This window comes from Pithys albifrons, chromosome 6 (genome assembly GCF_047495875.1).
Source record: "Pithys albifrons albifrons isolate INPA30051 chromosome 6, PitAlb_v1, whole genome shotgun sequence".
NCBI classification, from domain to species: Eukaryota; Metazoa; Chordata; class Aves; order Passeriformes; family Thamnophilidae; genus Pithys; species Pithys albifrons.
The window spans coordinates 1203659-1219678 of NC_092463.1; the positions used below are offsets into that span (position 1 = coordinate 1203659).

Consider the following 16020-nt stretch of genomic DNA (forward strand, 5'->3'; position numbering starts at 1 on the left):
GGTCAACCTGGCTGGTGTTTCCTGTGCTGAGGACATCCCTGGTGAGCTGGGATTGCCATGAGCTGCACAAGTGAAGCTCTTGTGCTTGGGGCATCCAGAAATCAGTGTGTGTGGGAAGGCAGCCCTGGATCTCCCCTTAGCTCCCTTTAAATGCATTTATCCTGCACAAAATTCTGGTAGTTGACATTTAAAATATTAATTATTAATTCAGACATTCCTTTGAAATGAATTTGCTTAAAAATTAACTTTTGGAGTCATTCTGTGGCTGAAGGGATGCATGGAAGGAGCTTAATGTTTAAAGCTCTTTTCCTGCTGGTGTTTTTAGGGTCAGGTTACACACTGATTGTCCAAGGCCATGTCTAGACTTTCCTGATCAGATAAGATGTGAAGTAAAACATGTGTAAGTTAATGTGTACTAAAAATAAGAGGTAGATAAAGCACATTGACTTCAGGGACTTGGCAGCTTCTCTGGAGAGTTGTGGACTCTCCATCCCTGGGAGTGTCCCAGGCCAGGTTGGACAGGGCTTGGAGCAGCCTGGGCTGGTGGGAGGTGTCCCTGCCCATGGCAGGGGTGGCACTGGGTGGGCTTGGAGGTGTCTGCAACCCAGACCAGTCTGGGGTTCCATCATTCTGTCAGTGATGTGAAATTGGTTCTTGATGAGACATTTCTCTGTGCTGACACTGAGGAGCTGAGCTCAGCCTGCTGTGACCAGACCTGTTGGTTCTCCAGTGCTTTCCCAGCCTGTGCCATCATGAGAGGTTGCACCAGTGAGTTCAGGAATGCTGCACTAGCCCTCCCACATTCCCTTCTGAACTCTCATCTTCTGTAACTCTGTGATGTGAAGTGCAAGGGGGTTGCCCCACGAGTCACTGTGGAAACAACATCCCCGGGGACCACTGCGGGGGCAGAGCCACCCCTGGCACACACAGCCCCTCTGGGGCTCTGCAGCTGCTGCTGAAGGTGCCTTGGGGGACTTCTGGGGGGAAACAAGAGTGTTTGAACATCTCTGTGGAGTCTGAAGCCCTGTCAGTGTCTGTGAACTCTGTGCTCTCCCATAACTGCGGTGTTGGGCAACTCCTGTGGAATTCTCCTCATTTCCGTCCTGATCCGATAAGGGAGGAGCCCTTCAGAGCTGGGCCTGGTGGAGCCCTGGTGGGTGTGCCAGTGACCCGTGAAATTGGATTTCTGGAAGAGCAGCTCTGTTCTGGCAGGGTCAGGGGGCACAGAGGGGACTATGGGCAAAGCTGCCTGTTCTGACAGGGTTGGGGGGCACAGAGGGCAAAGCTGCCTGTTCTGACAGGGTTGGGGGGCACAGAGGGGGCTGTGGGCAAAGCTGCCTGTTCTAACAGGGTTGGGGGGCACAGAGGGGACTATGGGCAAAGCTGCCTGTTCTAACAGGGTCAGGGGGCACAGAGGGGACTATGGGCAAAGCTGCCTGTTCTAACAGGGTTGGGGGGCACAGAGGGCAAAGCTGCCTGTTCTGACAGGGTTGGGGGGCACAGAGGGCAAAGCTGCCTGTTCTAACAGGGTTGGGGGGCACAGAGGGCAAAGCTGCCTGTTCTGACAGGGTTGGGGGGCACAGGGGGGTCTGTGGGCAAAGCTGCCTGTTCTGACAGGGTTGGGGGCACAGGGGGGTCTGTGGGCAAAGCTGCCTGTTCTGACAGCGTTGGGGAGCACAGAGGGCAAAGCTGCCTGTTCTGACAGGGTTGGGGGGCACAGAGGGCAAAGCTGCCTGTTCTAACAGGGTCAGGGGGCACAGAGGGGACTGTGGGCAAAGCTGCCTGTTCTGACAGGGTTGGGGGCACAGGGGGGTCTGTGGGCAAAGCTGCCTGTTCTGACAGCGTTGGGGAGCACAGAGGGCAAAGCTGCCTGTTCTGACAGGGTTGGGGGGCACAGAGGGCAAAGGTGCCTGTTCTGACAGGGTTGGGGGGCACAGAGGGCAAAGGTGCCTGTTCTGACAGGGTTGGGGGGCACAGAGGGGACTATGGGCAAAGCTGCCTGTTCTGACAGGGTTGGGGGGCACAGAGGGGGCTGTGGGCAAAGCTGCCTGTTCTGAGAGGGTCAGGGGGCACAGAGGGCAAAGCTGCCTGTTCTGACAGGGTTGGGGGGCACAGAGGGGTCTGTGGACAAAGCTGCCTGTTCTGACAGGGTCAGGGGGCACAGGGGGGTCTGTGGGCAAAGCTGCCTGTTCTGTGGGAGTTGGGGGGTCCCTGGCATGGCAGCTCTGGTTTTTTGGAGGCTGTTTTGGGTGTTTTGGGGAGATCCATTGTGTCTCTGTGCATGCTTGGTCTCTTCCCTGTGAGCCTGTGTTTGGTGTGAAGGTGTTGGATCAGGAGAACCTTCTGTCTCATCCACAGGGAAGGGATGTGAGCAGGGAATGTTGGTCAGTGATTGGAGGCCAGGCTGGACAGGGCTTGGAGCAGCCTGGGCTGGTGGGAGGTGTCCCTGCCCATGGCAGGGGTGGCTCTGGGTGGGCTTTGAGGTCCTTCCAACCCAAACCATCCTGGGATTCCATGATGGGCCACTCTGGAGTGCTTTGGTAACCAAATTAATGTTTCCTTTAGTGAGTGAGTTCAAATATAGTCCAACATTGGTGGTACTGGTGGAATGTAGAGGAACCCAAACCCTTTGGAGAAATCCCTTTGCTGGGATCTGCCATCTCCTCCAGCAGCTTTGGCTTTGCCTTTATTTCCCACCACCCTCAAGTGCTTCTTTAGCAAACTTGTAATGCTGTAATTACAATTTTTGTACAGGGAAGCAGAGATTTGTTCCTGTAGCTGGGATTGAACAGCTGAGGGAAGTTGTACAGTCCTGGCAGTGCTTTACTTTACTCCTTCTGTGTAACTTTCTTGTCCATGTGTTAAAATGGGGCTCAAGTCTGTCCTGTAGCAGCTACTGAGAGGAAAATCCACTCCAGGCCACAGGAATGTGTGACGGTGCCATGGAATTATGGCCTGGAAGATGCCTGGATGGATAATGATGTTGGCTGGTCCCAGGGGCAGCAATGCCAAGGTCTCACCTCTTTTCTCCCAGCTGGGGTGACCTGGAACAAAAACCACTTCCCATTTTCCTGCTGTTGTCTCTCCTCCTGTGTGAAGGTGTCCCTCAGAGTGTGAAGGTGTCCCTCAGATCCTGCTTTGTGTGGAGGCTCCAGGAGTTTCCCCACTGTCCTCTGCTTTAAGCCCTTGTCCTAAAATACTTGAGTGAGAGTCTAATCCCTGCAGGCTGATTAACAGCTTAGCCCTGGCTGGCAGGGAGGGGGGTTTGATGTCAGGGTTGGAGCTTTGGGGCACTTGGGGGGTTTGCTGAGGATGCCTCAGGCTGGAGTCTTGATCCCATGGGAGTCAGGAAATGCTGGCAGGAAATCACAGTGTGTGGGTTTGGAGGTGCAGATGGAATTTTGGCCATTTTTGTTGGACCCAACACCCCCTCCCAGGCCCAGGGAAGTGTTTCCTCCAAGAGCCACATCCCTGTGGACCTTGAGCTCAGCTCCCTCTGGGAACTGCTGGGCTTTTACTGCCCTGAGTGGAAACCCAGGCCAGTTGCTGCTCCACTTCTTTCTTTGCTGCCAGCAGGTTCCTCTTCAACCCCTTTTCCATTTCCAAGGGGAACAGTCTCAGAGGGAGGAGAATTAGGAATATGTAATGTAAAAGTTTGATTTATGAGGCTTATTTTTATCCTTGTTGGGAGGATATGGGAGTGGAATTTCCCTTGGTTTGGGTGTGTGTCTTGAGCCTCTTCTTTGCTTGGAAAGGACCTAAAGGTTTTGTTGAAACTTGTCTATATTCCATAACCAGTTCTCTTTTCCTCTGGGACAGATTAAATGGTGGAAGGATTTAAAAACAATTATTGTGTGCTCATCACTGTGATTCTCAGCCCATGTTTTAAGTTCTGTGCTTTATTTTGTGGTGGTTTTGGGAAACCCCAGTACAACATTCCCTGAACCCCTTAAAGACACTGACCCAGAGCATTTGGCTGCTGTTTGTCTGCCCCAGATACTGAACTTGGAGAACAATCCTTTAAATCCCTGTGAGGTTTCTCCTGGAGCAGGGAGGCTTTGGCAGAGCTGGGAGCTGGTCTGGGGTTCTCTCCCTGTCCCAGACAACGTGGGCTGTGTGGGCCAGGCATGGCCTGGGCAGAGAATGGAGTTCTGGGCTCCTGGAGAACTGCACTTCCTTTTCCAAGAGCTCTTGTGACATTCCCATGCGGAGAATCCCATTTTTGTGGTGAGCTGAGAGGTTCAGTGAAGTGGAAACTCAGTATTTTTATATATCCCTGTATTATGTGGGTGGTAGATGACAAATCCCCCATTCACACACCAGGATACCAACAAAGGGCTCTTCAGACTGAACGTGCTGCTGTTCTTTCCAGCACTGAACAAATGTTTCCATTTCTGCTCAGCCTCTCCTTGTGCAGCCTTGCCTGGGAGAGGGGAGGGCAGGGAAATGCAGCCTGCAGGGATGGAAATCCCTCATTTCACAAATTAAATCAGCACCCTGCATTTAAGGCATGCCCTTTGCTAAATGTTTGTGTTCCTGAGCTCTTTCCCTGCCTTGGCCCAGCTCTCAGTAGGAACTGCTGCCTTTAGACTAAACCTGAAGCTGGCACAGCTCAAGGGGCTGTTCCATTCTGGGATTCTGTTGTCTATTTAAACACTTGCACATCTGATGTGCAGAATTCACAGTGTCAATATTTAGTATTTAATGTGTTTAGGGTAGTGCAGTTCTCTGCCAGTTCACTTGGTGGTTCTTTTCCCCTTTCACTGTGAAGGGTGTTATTCTGTAAGACCTGGAAAACGATTGAAATGCTTTATGATGCTCCCAATGTTTGAATCCTGGGGAGAAGAAAGCTGTGTCAGGGTGTTTGGTGTTTAAAAATGCAGTTTGTGGCCCTGCTGTCTGCTCAGGGAAGGGAGATGTGCTGCCACCTCACACCCAGTTCATTTTGCTTTTCCCCACAGTTCTCTGCAGCCAATGGTTTCCTTCCCTCCCCGAAGCTCCAGCCCTCCCAAGGAATCCCAGCCAGTGAGGAGCTATTGTTCAGCAGAAAAAGGGCTTCCAGGACTGTATTCCAGACTGGTGTGGATTTGGACTCTGGGAATTCCTCGCTCTGTGCTGGTGAGTGTGAGTGGGGCAGTGTTGGAGCTGCCACTACAGAGCAGACACATTTGGGTGTTTCAGTAGCCAAAGGGCTCCTGAAAAGCCTGGACAAGACCAGACCTGATGGATTCTCTCCCTGTGGCCCTGCCAGGTTTGCTCACTCCTCTGTTTTGGGGTTTGGAGGTGTTTGCTTCCCTCTGTTGTCATGTGCTCAAAGAGGGGATTGTTCCAGGGTTTCTTTTGCCCCTGCATTCCCAGCTGAAGCAGTGCCCTGGAAGAACAGCCAGTCCTTTTCCCTTTTTCCCTCTGAGCTGCATTAGGAGGTTGCTTGGAGACTCTGGAATTAAATACTCTCAGTGTATTTGAATCTTACACTCAAAGCTACACTCTCAGTTCACTAAGTCTTGTCACTGTGCCCTCTGTGCCCAGCACCGTGTGCTGGGTGCTGATGGGGGCACTTGTGTTTGCCTTTGGGAGGTGCTGGGGGCTCCCCTCAGCCCCAGATCTTGGGGCACTGGGGCACCCTGGGGCACCCCCAGGCACGTGGGCAGAGTGGCAGTGTGGGCTCGGAGTTCCAGAGCCTGGCACTGCACAGCTGGCAGCAGGACAGAGGTACGTGGGCTGGGACAGGGGCCCAGGGCTGGGCATGGGACTCTGCCACTGCCTCACTGTGTCTGTGCTTCCCTGGGGACTAAAAACTGTCCCCCAAAGGTGGCCCAGTCCCTTCAGACACGTTTGTGCCTCCTCATTGTTGTCTGTGGCTGATTTGCAGCTCCCTCCTCTGGGGGTTGGCAGTGCCAGGGTGTTCCAGCACAGGTGGTGCTGAGGCACAGTCAGAACTGTGTCTGACCTCCTTGCATCTCTCACTGTTTAAAATACACCTCCCCAAACCTGCCTGAGCAGGAGTTTAAGGCTTAAACTCACATTTGGAGGGCAATGCAGTGTGCAGAGTGAAGGGACCTGATTTATCTGCTTCAGTAAAACCTTCAGGCTTTGACAGACCAGATGGTGTGTCCCTGCACTGCAAATTATTGTTGTGGTGTATTATTTAATTTTAACTTATTGTTATGGTGTATTCTTTCATTGTATATTATTATGGTGTATTCTTTCATAGTAAATTATTATCATGTATTCTTTCATAGTAAATTATTATCATGTATTCTTTCATAGTAAATTATTATCATGTATTCTTTCATTATAAATTATTGTAGTGTATTCCTGCATTGTAAATTATTATGGTGTATTATTTCCTTGTAAGTTATTGTGGTGTATTATTGCCTTGTAAATTATTCTGAGGAATTATTGCCTTGCATGTTATTTTTATGGTGTGTTATTTCATTGTAAATTATTATTTTAAGAGCTGATTGCCACAAATACTCTTCTCTTTCCCTTTGCTCAGTTTCTTCCAGCCTAAATTTTCCCAGCAGGACCCAGAGAGGATTTTGCCCTCAGGCAGAGCCCACCATGTCCCTGCAGGGCCCCAGTGCCAGCCAGGGCACCCTCCTGCCCTCCCACCCCCTGCCCTCCCCCAGGAACAGCCCGAGGCACCTCTCCTGCCCAGCTGCCTCTGCAGGGAGGCCCCAGGACAATGCCAGGACCCTCTCCAGCTCCTGGCCCCTGAAAAGCTTCGAGGGGCTGCCCAGACCTGCCCCCCAGAGGCAGCTGCTGGGGCACAAGGCAGGAGACAGCACAGGTAGGAACATTGTCAGTGCAAGGGAAAGGGATTTGGGGGCTGGATTTGGAGGGAAAACACACAGTGGGAGGGGAGGGGGCATTGGGCAGTGCCAGGAAAGGGGGGGGGGATTTACAGCTGCCCTGCCCACCCCCCTGCAGGCTTGTCCTGGAAAGGGAGCAGTGCCATAAAGCTCAGTGTGCTCCAGCTCTGCTTCCTCACCAGGAATGTCCCAGGGAAAGGTTTGGCTTCAGAGCAGATAAAAACAACCCCCAAAATCGAGCACTTGTAGAGAAAGCCAATACAGAAATACCTTCTGGTTTTAATGCTCCAATTAATAAATGGGCAGGAAAAGTGTTGCTCCTGCATTTTGCCTTTTTGCCTCTCTCTTTAAATCATGGAATCACAGACTGGCTTGGGTTGGAAGGGACCTTAAAGCTCCTCCAGTTCCAACCCAAGGGCAGGGACACCTTCCAGTAGAAGGAATTGCATTTGGGAATGGACATATGGAATTCCCACCTGGGAACAGCTTGTTAACACCTGGTTGCAAACAGCTCCATCCCTCACCAGCAGAACTTGTGCTGGTTTCATCCCAGTTGGCACTGGCAGGGCAGAAACTGCTGCCTGTGGCCTGATGTGCTGCCTGAACTCCTCCTGTACACGTTGGGGGAACCTCAGTAATAAGCTTAAATAGTTTTAAGTTGACTTAATTACAGTTGCTTGTACAATCTTTTTTTGAAAGACTTTCTAAAGGCAATTTTACTTTAGGTTAAAAAAATCCCTACCCTTTGATTAGTTTAAATTGATTTCTAATCACTCATGAGGTTTCTGTAAGCAAAGGAACAGTTTCCACATCAAATTTTGCCCTGGTAAAGAAATCTGTTTGAAACCTCATCCTCTTTGAGACCTGTATTTTTGTGCAGATGTGGGAAATTCCTCCCTGAATGCTCTGGGAGTTGCTGTCCCTGGAGGGTGCCTTCATTTTGTGGTTGTGTCCATCACTTGCTGATTTTCTTTGTTTTCCATGTGCAGTTCCATCTTTTCTGATTCTTTGGAGTAACTTGGTTGTTAAAGCAGTTATGGGGGGGGGGTGTTCATTAGGGCACAAGTCTTTTTTGCCTAATGAAGGAAAGTAATTATTTTGGAAAGGGACTGAAGGGCCAGGGGTTGGGCTTGGATGGTCCTCGTGTGTCCCTTCCAGCTGAGCATGTTCTGTGATTCTGTGTTGGTGTGCAATGCATGGAACACTAATGGATGTTCCTTGAAGGAAAGAGGCACTGAGGGTGATCAGTTGGCACTGAGCCTGCACAGGGGTGTGTGTGACACACCTGAGGTGGCAGAGCAGTCTGTGCCATGGCACTGAGCCTGCACAGGGGTGTGTGTGACACACCTGTGGCACTGAGCCTGCACAGGGGTGTGTGTGACACACCTGAGGTGGCAGAGGGGTTTGTGCTGTGGCACTGAGCCTGCACAGGGGGGTGTGTGACACACCTGAGGTGGCAGAGGGGTTTGTGCTGTGGCACTGAGCCTGCACAGGGGTGTGTGTGACACACCTGAGGTGGCAGAGGGGTTTGTGCTGTGGCACTGAGCCTGCACAGGGGTGTGTGTGACACTCCTTTGGTGGCAGATGTGTCTGTGCCATGGCACTGAGCCTGCATGGGGGTTTGTGTGACACACCTGTGGCACTGAGCCTGCACAGGGGTGTGTGTGACACAGCTGAGGTGGCAGAGGGGTCTGTGCTGTGGCACTGAGCCTGCACAGGGGTGTGTGTGACACTCCTTTGGTGGCAGAGGGGTCTGTGCTGTGGCACTGAGCCTGCACAGGGCTGTGTGTGACACACCTGAGGTGGCAGATGTGTCTGTGCCGTGGCACTGAGCCTGCATGGGGGTTTGTGTGACACACCTGTGGCACTGAGCCTGCCCAGGGGTGTGTGTGACACTCCTTTGGTGGTAGAGGGGTCTGTGCTGTGGCACTGAGCCTGCACAGGGGTGTGTGTGACACACCTGAGGTGGCAGAGGGGTCTGTGCTGTGGCACTGAGCCTGCACGGGGGGGTGTGTGACAACCTGAGGTGGCAGATGTGTCTGTGCCATGGCACTGAGCCTGCACAGGGGTGTGTGTGACACACCTGAGGTGGCAGATGTGTCTGTGCCATGGCACTGAGCCTGCACAGGGGGGTGTGTGACACACCTGAGGTGGCAGAGCAGTCTGTGCCATGGCACTGAGCCTGCACAGGGGTGTGTGTGACACACCTGAGGTGGCAGATGTGTCTGTGCCATGGCACTGAGCCTGCACAGGGGTGTGTGTGACACTCCTTTGGTGGCAGAGCAGTCTGTGCCATGGCACTGAGCCTGCACAGGGGTGTGTGTGACACACCTGTGGTGGCAGAGCAGTCTGTGCCGTGGCACTGAGCCTGCATGGGGGTTTATGTGACACAGCTGAGGTGGCAGAGGGGTCTGTGCCGTGGCACTGAGCTGGGACATGGCATTTGTGACACACCTGTGGTGGCAGAGCAGTCTGTGCCGTGGCACTGAGCCTGCACAGGGGTGTGTGTGACACTCCTTTGGTGGCAGAGCAGTCTGTGCTGTGGCACTGAGCCTGCATGGGGGTTTGTGTGACACACCTGTGGCACTGAGCCTGCCCAGGGGTGTGTGTGACTCTCCTTTGGTGGCAGAGGGGTCTGTGCTGTGGCACTGAGCCTGCACAGGGGTGTGTGTGACACACCTGAGGTGGCAGAGGGGTCTGTGCTGTGGCACTGAGCCTGCACGGGGGGGTGTGTGACACACCTGAGGTGGCAGAGGGGTCTGTGCCATGGCACTGAGCCTGCACGGGGGGGTGTGTGACACACCTGAGGTGGCAGAGCAGTCTGTGCCATGGCACTGAGCCTGCACAGGAGTGTGTGTGACACACCTGAGGTGGCAGATGTGTCTGTGCCATGGCACTGAGCCTGCACAGGGGTGTGTGTGACACACCTGAGGTGGCAGACGTGTCTGTGCCATGGCACTGAGCCTGCACAGGGGTGTGTGTGACACACCTGAGGTGGCAGATGTGTCTGTGCTGTGGCACTGAGCCTGCACAGGGGTGTGTGTGACACACCTGAGGTGGCAGAGGGGTCTGTGCCATGGCACTGAGCCTGCACAGGGGTGTATGTGACACACCTGAGGTGGCAGAGCAATCTGTGCCGTGGCACTGAGCCTGCACAGGGGTGTGTGACACACCTGAGGTGGCAGAGCAATCTGTGCCGTGGCACTGAGCCTGCACAGGGGTGTGTGACACACCTGAGGTTGCAGAGGGGTCTGTGCCGTGGCACTGAGCCTGCACAGGGGTGTGTGTGACACACCTGTGGTGGCAGAGGGGTCTGTGCCGTGGCACTGAGCCTGCACAGGGGTGTGTGTGACACACCTGAGGCACTGAGCCTGCACAGGGTGTGTGTGTGACACTCCTTTGGTGGCAAAGCAGTCTGTGCTGTGGCACTGAGCCTTCATGGGGGTGTGTGTGACACACCTGTGGCACTGAGCCTGCACGGGGGGGTGTGTGACACAGCTGAGGTGGCAGAGCAGTCTGTGCCGTGGCACTGAGCCTGCACAGGGGGGTGTGTGACACTCCTTTGGTGGCAGAGCAGTCTGTGCCGTGGCACTGAGCTGGGACATTGCATTTGTGACACACCTGAGGTGGCAGAGCAGTCTGTGCCGTGGCAGAGCCAAGACGTGGCGCTGGTGCTGCTGGTGCCACCCTGCACAGCCTGACTGGCACCTTGCTGTGTCCCCAGGGCAGGACCTGCTGGACAGACCCTCCCTGCAGCCACAGCCCCCCCTGGTGGGACGCCGGCGGGGCCTGCCCGTGCCCCCCATCCCGCGCCTGCCCAGGGATGGGCACAGGGACAGGGACAGCGAGGGCTCCTGGCTGGGACAGCTGGGCAGGGAGCTGGCAGCGGGGCTGGCACAGCTGCACCTGGATGCTGAGGAAGTGGACCAAGAGGAGGTGGGTTGAAATGTGATAAAACACCCTTGTAACAGCACTGCCCCATCTCTGGGAGTGTGCCAGGCCAGGCTGGGGTGATCTGGGACAGGGGGAGGTGTCCCTGCCCGTGGCAGGGGTGGGGTGGAGGAGCCCGGGGTGCCCCTGTGTGTGCTGGCAGCCCTCACAGCCCTCCTGCAGCCTGCCAGGGCAGCTGATGGACCTGTGCAGAAAGCCCTTGTGCTTTGGGGAGGGCCGGGGTTCAGCATCATTTGCTTACAGGGGGATTATCCCTGTGAAATAAAGTAGCAGAAGGGATTAGTTTAACAGCCCAAGCTGTGTCAGTGGTGCCACAGTGCCCAGCAGGGGCTCGTGCCCTGCGCTGAACCCTCAGAAACACACTTTGTTCAGCCTGAGGGAGGTCTGAGTGTGCGCTGCCTGAGCCGGGGTGTGCTCCTCTCTCTCCGCAGATGCAGCTGTGCCTGCGCTCCCTGCGGAGCAGCGCGGCCAAGAAGAGGGCGCAGCTGAGCGGCAGCCTCGGAGACCCGGAGAGCCCGGACTGTGCCAGGCAGGACCACCCCGGGGGGCACCGCCAGTCAGGGGGCACTGCCAGTCAGGGGGGCACCGCCAGTCAGGGGGGCACTGCCGGCCAAGGGGGCACTGCCAGTCAGGGGGGCACCGCCAGTCAGGGGGGCACTGCCGGCCAAGGGGGCACTGCCGGCCAGAGGGGCACTGCCAGTCAGGGGGGCACTGCCAGTCAGGGGGGCACTGCTGGCCATGGAGGGCACTGCTGGCTAGGGTGGCACTGCCAGTCAGGGGGGCACTGCCAGTCAGGGGGGCACTGCTGGCCATGGAGGGCACTGATGGCTAGGGTGGCACTGCCAGTCAGGGGGGCACTGCCAGTCATGGGGGCACCGCCAGTCAGGGGGGCACTGCCGGCCAAGGGGGCACTGCCGGCCAGAGGGGCACTGCCAGTCAGGGGGGCACTGCCAGTCAGGGGGGCACCGCCAGTCAGGGGGGTACTGATGGTCAGGGGGGCACCGCCAGTCAGGGGGGCACTGCCTGCCAGGGGGGCACCGCCAGTCAGGGGAGCACTGATGGCCAGGGGGGCACTGCTGGCCAGGGGGCACTGCCAGTCAGTGGGGCACTGATGGCCAGGGGGGCACTAATGGCCAGGGGGGCACTGCCAGTCAGTGGGGCACTGATGGCCAGGGGGGCACTAATGGCCAGGGGGGCACTGCCAGTCAGGAGGGCACCGCCAGTCAGGGGGCACTGATGGCCAGGGGGGCACTGCCAGTCATGGGGGCACCGCCAGTCAGGGGGGCACTGCTGCCAGTCTGGGGGGCACTGCCTACCAGGGGGGCACTGCCTGCCAGGGGAGCACTGCTGGCCAGGGGTGCACTGCCAGTCAGGAGGGCACTGCTGGCCAGTCAGGGGGGCACCGCCAGTCAGGGGGGCACTGATGGTCAGGGGGGCACTGCCAGTCAGGGGGACACTGATGGTCAGGGGGGCACCGCCAGTCAGGGGGGCACCGCCAGTCAGGGGGCACTGCCTGCCAGGGGTGCACTGCCAGTCAGGGGGGCACCGCTAGTCAGGGGGCACTGCCTGCCAGGGGGGCACTGCCTGCCAGGGGGGCATTGCCAATCAGGGGGGCACTGCCTGCCAGGGGGCACTGCTGACCAGGGGGGCACCGCTAGTCAGGGGGCACTGCCAGGGGGGCACTGCCAGTCAGGGGGACACTGATGGCCAGGGGGGCACCACCAGTCAGGGAGCACTGCCAGGGGGGCACTGCCAGTCAGGGGGCACTGCCTGCCAGGGGGGCACTGCCAGTCAGGAGGGCACCGCCAGTCAGGGGGGCACCGCCAGTCAGGGGGGCACTGATGGTCAGGGGGGCACCGCCAGTCAGGGGGGCACTGCCAGTCCGGGGGGCACCGCCAGTCAGGGGAGCACTGATGGCCAGGGGGGCACTGCTGGCCAGGGGGCACTGCCAGTCAGGGGAGCACTGATGGCCAGGGGGCACTGCCAGTCAGGAGGGCATGGCCAGTCAGGGGGCACTGATGGCCAGGGGGGCACTGCCAGTCATGGGGGCACCGCCAGTCAGGGGGGCACTGCCGGCCAGTCAGGGGGGCACTGCTGCCAGTCTGGGGGGCGCTGCCTACCAGGGGGGCACTGCCTGCCAGGGGAGCACTGCCAGTCAGGAGGGCACTGCTGACCAGTCAGGGGGGCACCGCCAGTCAGGGGGCACTGATGGCCAGGGGAACACTGCCTGCCAGGGGGGCACTGCCAGTCATGGGGGCACTGCCAGTCAGGGGGGCACTGCTGCCAATCAGGGGGGCACTGCCTGCCAGGGGGGCACTGCCTGCCAGGGGGGCACTGCCAGTCAGGGGGGCACCACTATTCAGGGGGGGCACTGCCAGCCAGGGAGGCACTGCCAGTCAGAGGGCACTGCTGGCCAGGGGGGCACCGCCAGTCAGGGGGCACTGCCAGCTATGGGGGGCACCGCCAGTCAGGGGGCACCGCCAGTCAGGGGGGCACTGCTGGCCAGGGGGGCACCGCCAGTCAGGGGGCACTGCCGGCTATGGGGGGCACTGCCAGCCAGCCCTGCCTGCCCCGGCCCTGCCCCTGCCCTGCACCAGGAGAGTGATGTGAGTGCCAGCCGGGGCATCAGCTGTGCCACCTCAGCAGGCCCTGCTGCCCTTGGCTAAATCACCTCGTGAAGTGGTTCTTTTGATGTACCATTGCTCTGTGTAACAGTGTGATTCTTTCCCTGTCAATTCACTTCCTATCGGGGCACAATTGTGCAGTTCCAGTTTTCCCTGAATGTTGGGATGAAAGAGCTCCCACAGCGGCCCAGGGCAGGGAGGCAGTGCCAGGGGGTCAGTATTGGATGGAGACTCTGCCTGGCACAGCAGGGACGTGACCCGTGGCTGGGCAGGGCAGGAGGGAGGAGAGAGAGTGAGGAGGAGGAGGAGGAGGGATAAACTTGGCTTCTTGTGGCCTGGAAACTGAAGGAGTGAGTTGGGTTCTGTGAGAAGAGGAAGACAATGTGGATATTTCCTGTTGTGAACTGTTTCCATTTTATTACTGAGAGATAATTGTTAAATTAAAATACCTTTGCAGAGAACCTCTAAATGGGAATTGGGTGATGAACACCATAAGGAGCATTAACAGTTAGTTATGAGCAGTATAAACTAATGGAATAAAAAATGTTTTGAGGAATTTTGCAAGTTTTCCAGTCTCAGAGCCAATGATGAAGCTGTTTGTAGTTCTAATCTGAAGATATCTTTGATTTTTGTGTTGCTACAAAGTGGTTTTGCTGGGTCTGACCTGTGGGCAGAGTTGTACTTATGAAATGTGTTTCATTGAACAGGTCAGACACGTTTCCACTGCTTGGCAGCAAATCCCATCCTGCAAGAGTGTCCCCAGCAAGGCCCAGAGACCCAGAGCATCACTCCAGCACAGGTCTGTGCTTCTCAGTGCACACCTTGTTCCACTGAGGGGACAGAATGGCACTTGATGTGCCTGTTCTTGCCTGTTCCATGAGCTCATGGCCCTTCTGCTCTTCAAAAAGGTCATTTCTGGGTGCTCTGGGCTCAAACTGGGGTTGTACAGGGGAGCAGGAGCTCCAGGCTGGCAGGCAGTTGAGTTCCTGGTAGGAAACTGAGGTTAAGGGATGCTGTTGTCTTTTACCCTTAAAGTGAATTCTGCAGGTCCCTGTAATGGGCAGAAAGTTGTGATTATTTCTGTGTAATCAGTTCCATTCAGCTGCTGGAGGGAAGGAGCTGGGGGAGCTGTGTGCACAGGGGGGATCAGCACATGGGATTTCCAAGGAACAGCATAATCAGAGAGCAAATCCTGCATGTCCAGAGCAGTCCATGCTGTGGTTAATGATTCTGCATTCCTTGGATGAAAAGACCTTTGTGAAGAGTTGACCTTCAGTGTAAAATAATGAGCAGCACATTTATTTTGTTTATTGAGCCAGTTAACCAGGCCCAGCACTGGCCCTGCTGGGAGTGAGGAGCTGACAGGCTGATGCTGAGAAGGGCATGGAATCACAGAATGCCAGGCTGGGTTGGGTTGGAGGGACCTCAAAGCCCCCCCAGTGCCACCCCTGCCATGGGCAGGGACACCTCCCACCAGCCCAGGCTGCTCCAAGCCCTGTCCAGCCTGGCCTGGGACACTCCCAGGGCTGGGGCAGCCACAGCTTCTCTGGGCACCTGTGCCAGGGCCTGCCCACCCTCCCAGACACCAATTCCTTCCCAATATCCCACCCAGCCCTGCCCTCTGGCAGTGGGAAGCCATTCCCTGTGTCCTGTCCCTCCATCCCTTGTCCCCAGTCCCTCTCCAGCTCTCCTGGAGCCCCTTCAGGCCCTGCCAGGGGCTCTCAGGTGTCCCTGGAGCCTTCTCTTCTCCAGGTGACCCCCCCAGCTCTCCCAGTCTGGCTCCAGAGGGATGATGTCAGTAGGATGTGAAGATCCTTCATATGAGTATTTAATAAATCCTGTTCACTTCAGTAACTGGACAATGCAGTGGTTCAGGAAAGGGATCAATTCAAACATATTCTGACATTTAGAAGAATCAGACATGCCCCTGAGCACACCAACAGCACTTACCTGGTGTGGTGTTTCTCCTTCCAGGCCCAGCAGAGTCAGTGGCTGGTTTGGCACCGAGGGATGATCTGGGTTTCATGTCTGGAGATGCCACTGTGGTGGTTGGCCAAGGTATTGCAGAACCAAAATGATCTCCTGTATCTCACTGAGTTGTTAAACTGAGGGAAAATGTACCCTTATGGAGTGGGAAAAGAAAAACTGACCTCTGTGCCTGGTTTTAGTTTGTGAGCAATGCCCAGTTTAACTGGAACACAGAGAATTGTGCTTGAAAGTGTTGCAGTTCCTGGACAGACAGTTCCCAGTGATGGTGTCCCTGCCATGGCAGGGGGATGGAACAGGGTGAGCTTTAAGGTCTCTTCTAACCCCAACAAGCCTGTGATGCCATGGCCTGTCTTCCAGGTGCTTTTGGGAGCCCTCCTGCCCAAGCTCACAGCCAGCCCCTGCCCTGTGTGGCCAATGGAGACGAGCAGGGGCTCCGAGGGGACTCTGGCCCAGCCCCAGGGAGCTGGAGGAGGAGCTGCCAGCAGAACAGTGCTTTCCATTCCCCTGCTGGGAACGAGAGAGAGGTAAGAGCTGCAGGGCTCTGACACCATCTCACCCTGCTTTTACAGGTGTGAGCCCAGCTGGGCACAGTCCCAGTCCCTGTGCTGTGGGAACAGGAGTCTGATGGAGCAGCCAAGGCC

At 56.3% G+C, this 16020-nt stretch overlaps 1 protein-coding gene across 5 annotated transcripts in view; it reads left to right on the forward strand.

Annotated features, from left to right (window-relative positions):
• Positions 1-16020, forward strand: part of TOGARAM1 (TOG array regulator of axonemal microtubules 1) — a 39838-nt gene that overhangs the window by 5632 nt on the left and 18186 nt on the right. For 3 of the 5 annotated variants that reach the window (XM_071557140.1, XM_071557141.1, XM_071557145.1), the window contains exons 2-8: positions 4962-5118; positions 6500-6793; positions 10540-10751; positions 11198-11295; positions 14098-14189; positions 15365-15448; positions 15737-15903. In XM_071557140.1, the coding sequence (XP_071413241.1) occupies positions 4962-5118; positions 6500-6793; positions 10540-10751; positions 11198-11295; positions 14098-14189; positions 15365-15448; positions 15737-15903 (1104 nt within the window). The remainder of the gene's footprint in view (positions 1-4961; positions 5119-6499; positions 6794-10539; positions 10752-11197; positions 11296-14097; positions 14190-15364; positions 15449-15736; positions 15904-16020) is intronic. The other 2 variants (XM_071557142.1, XM_071557143.1) reach the window with 2 other exon arrangements.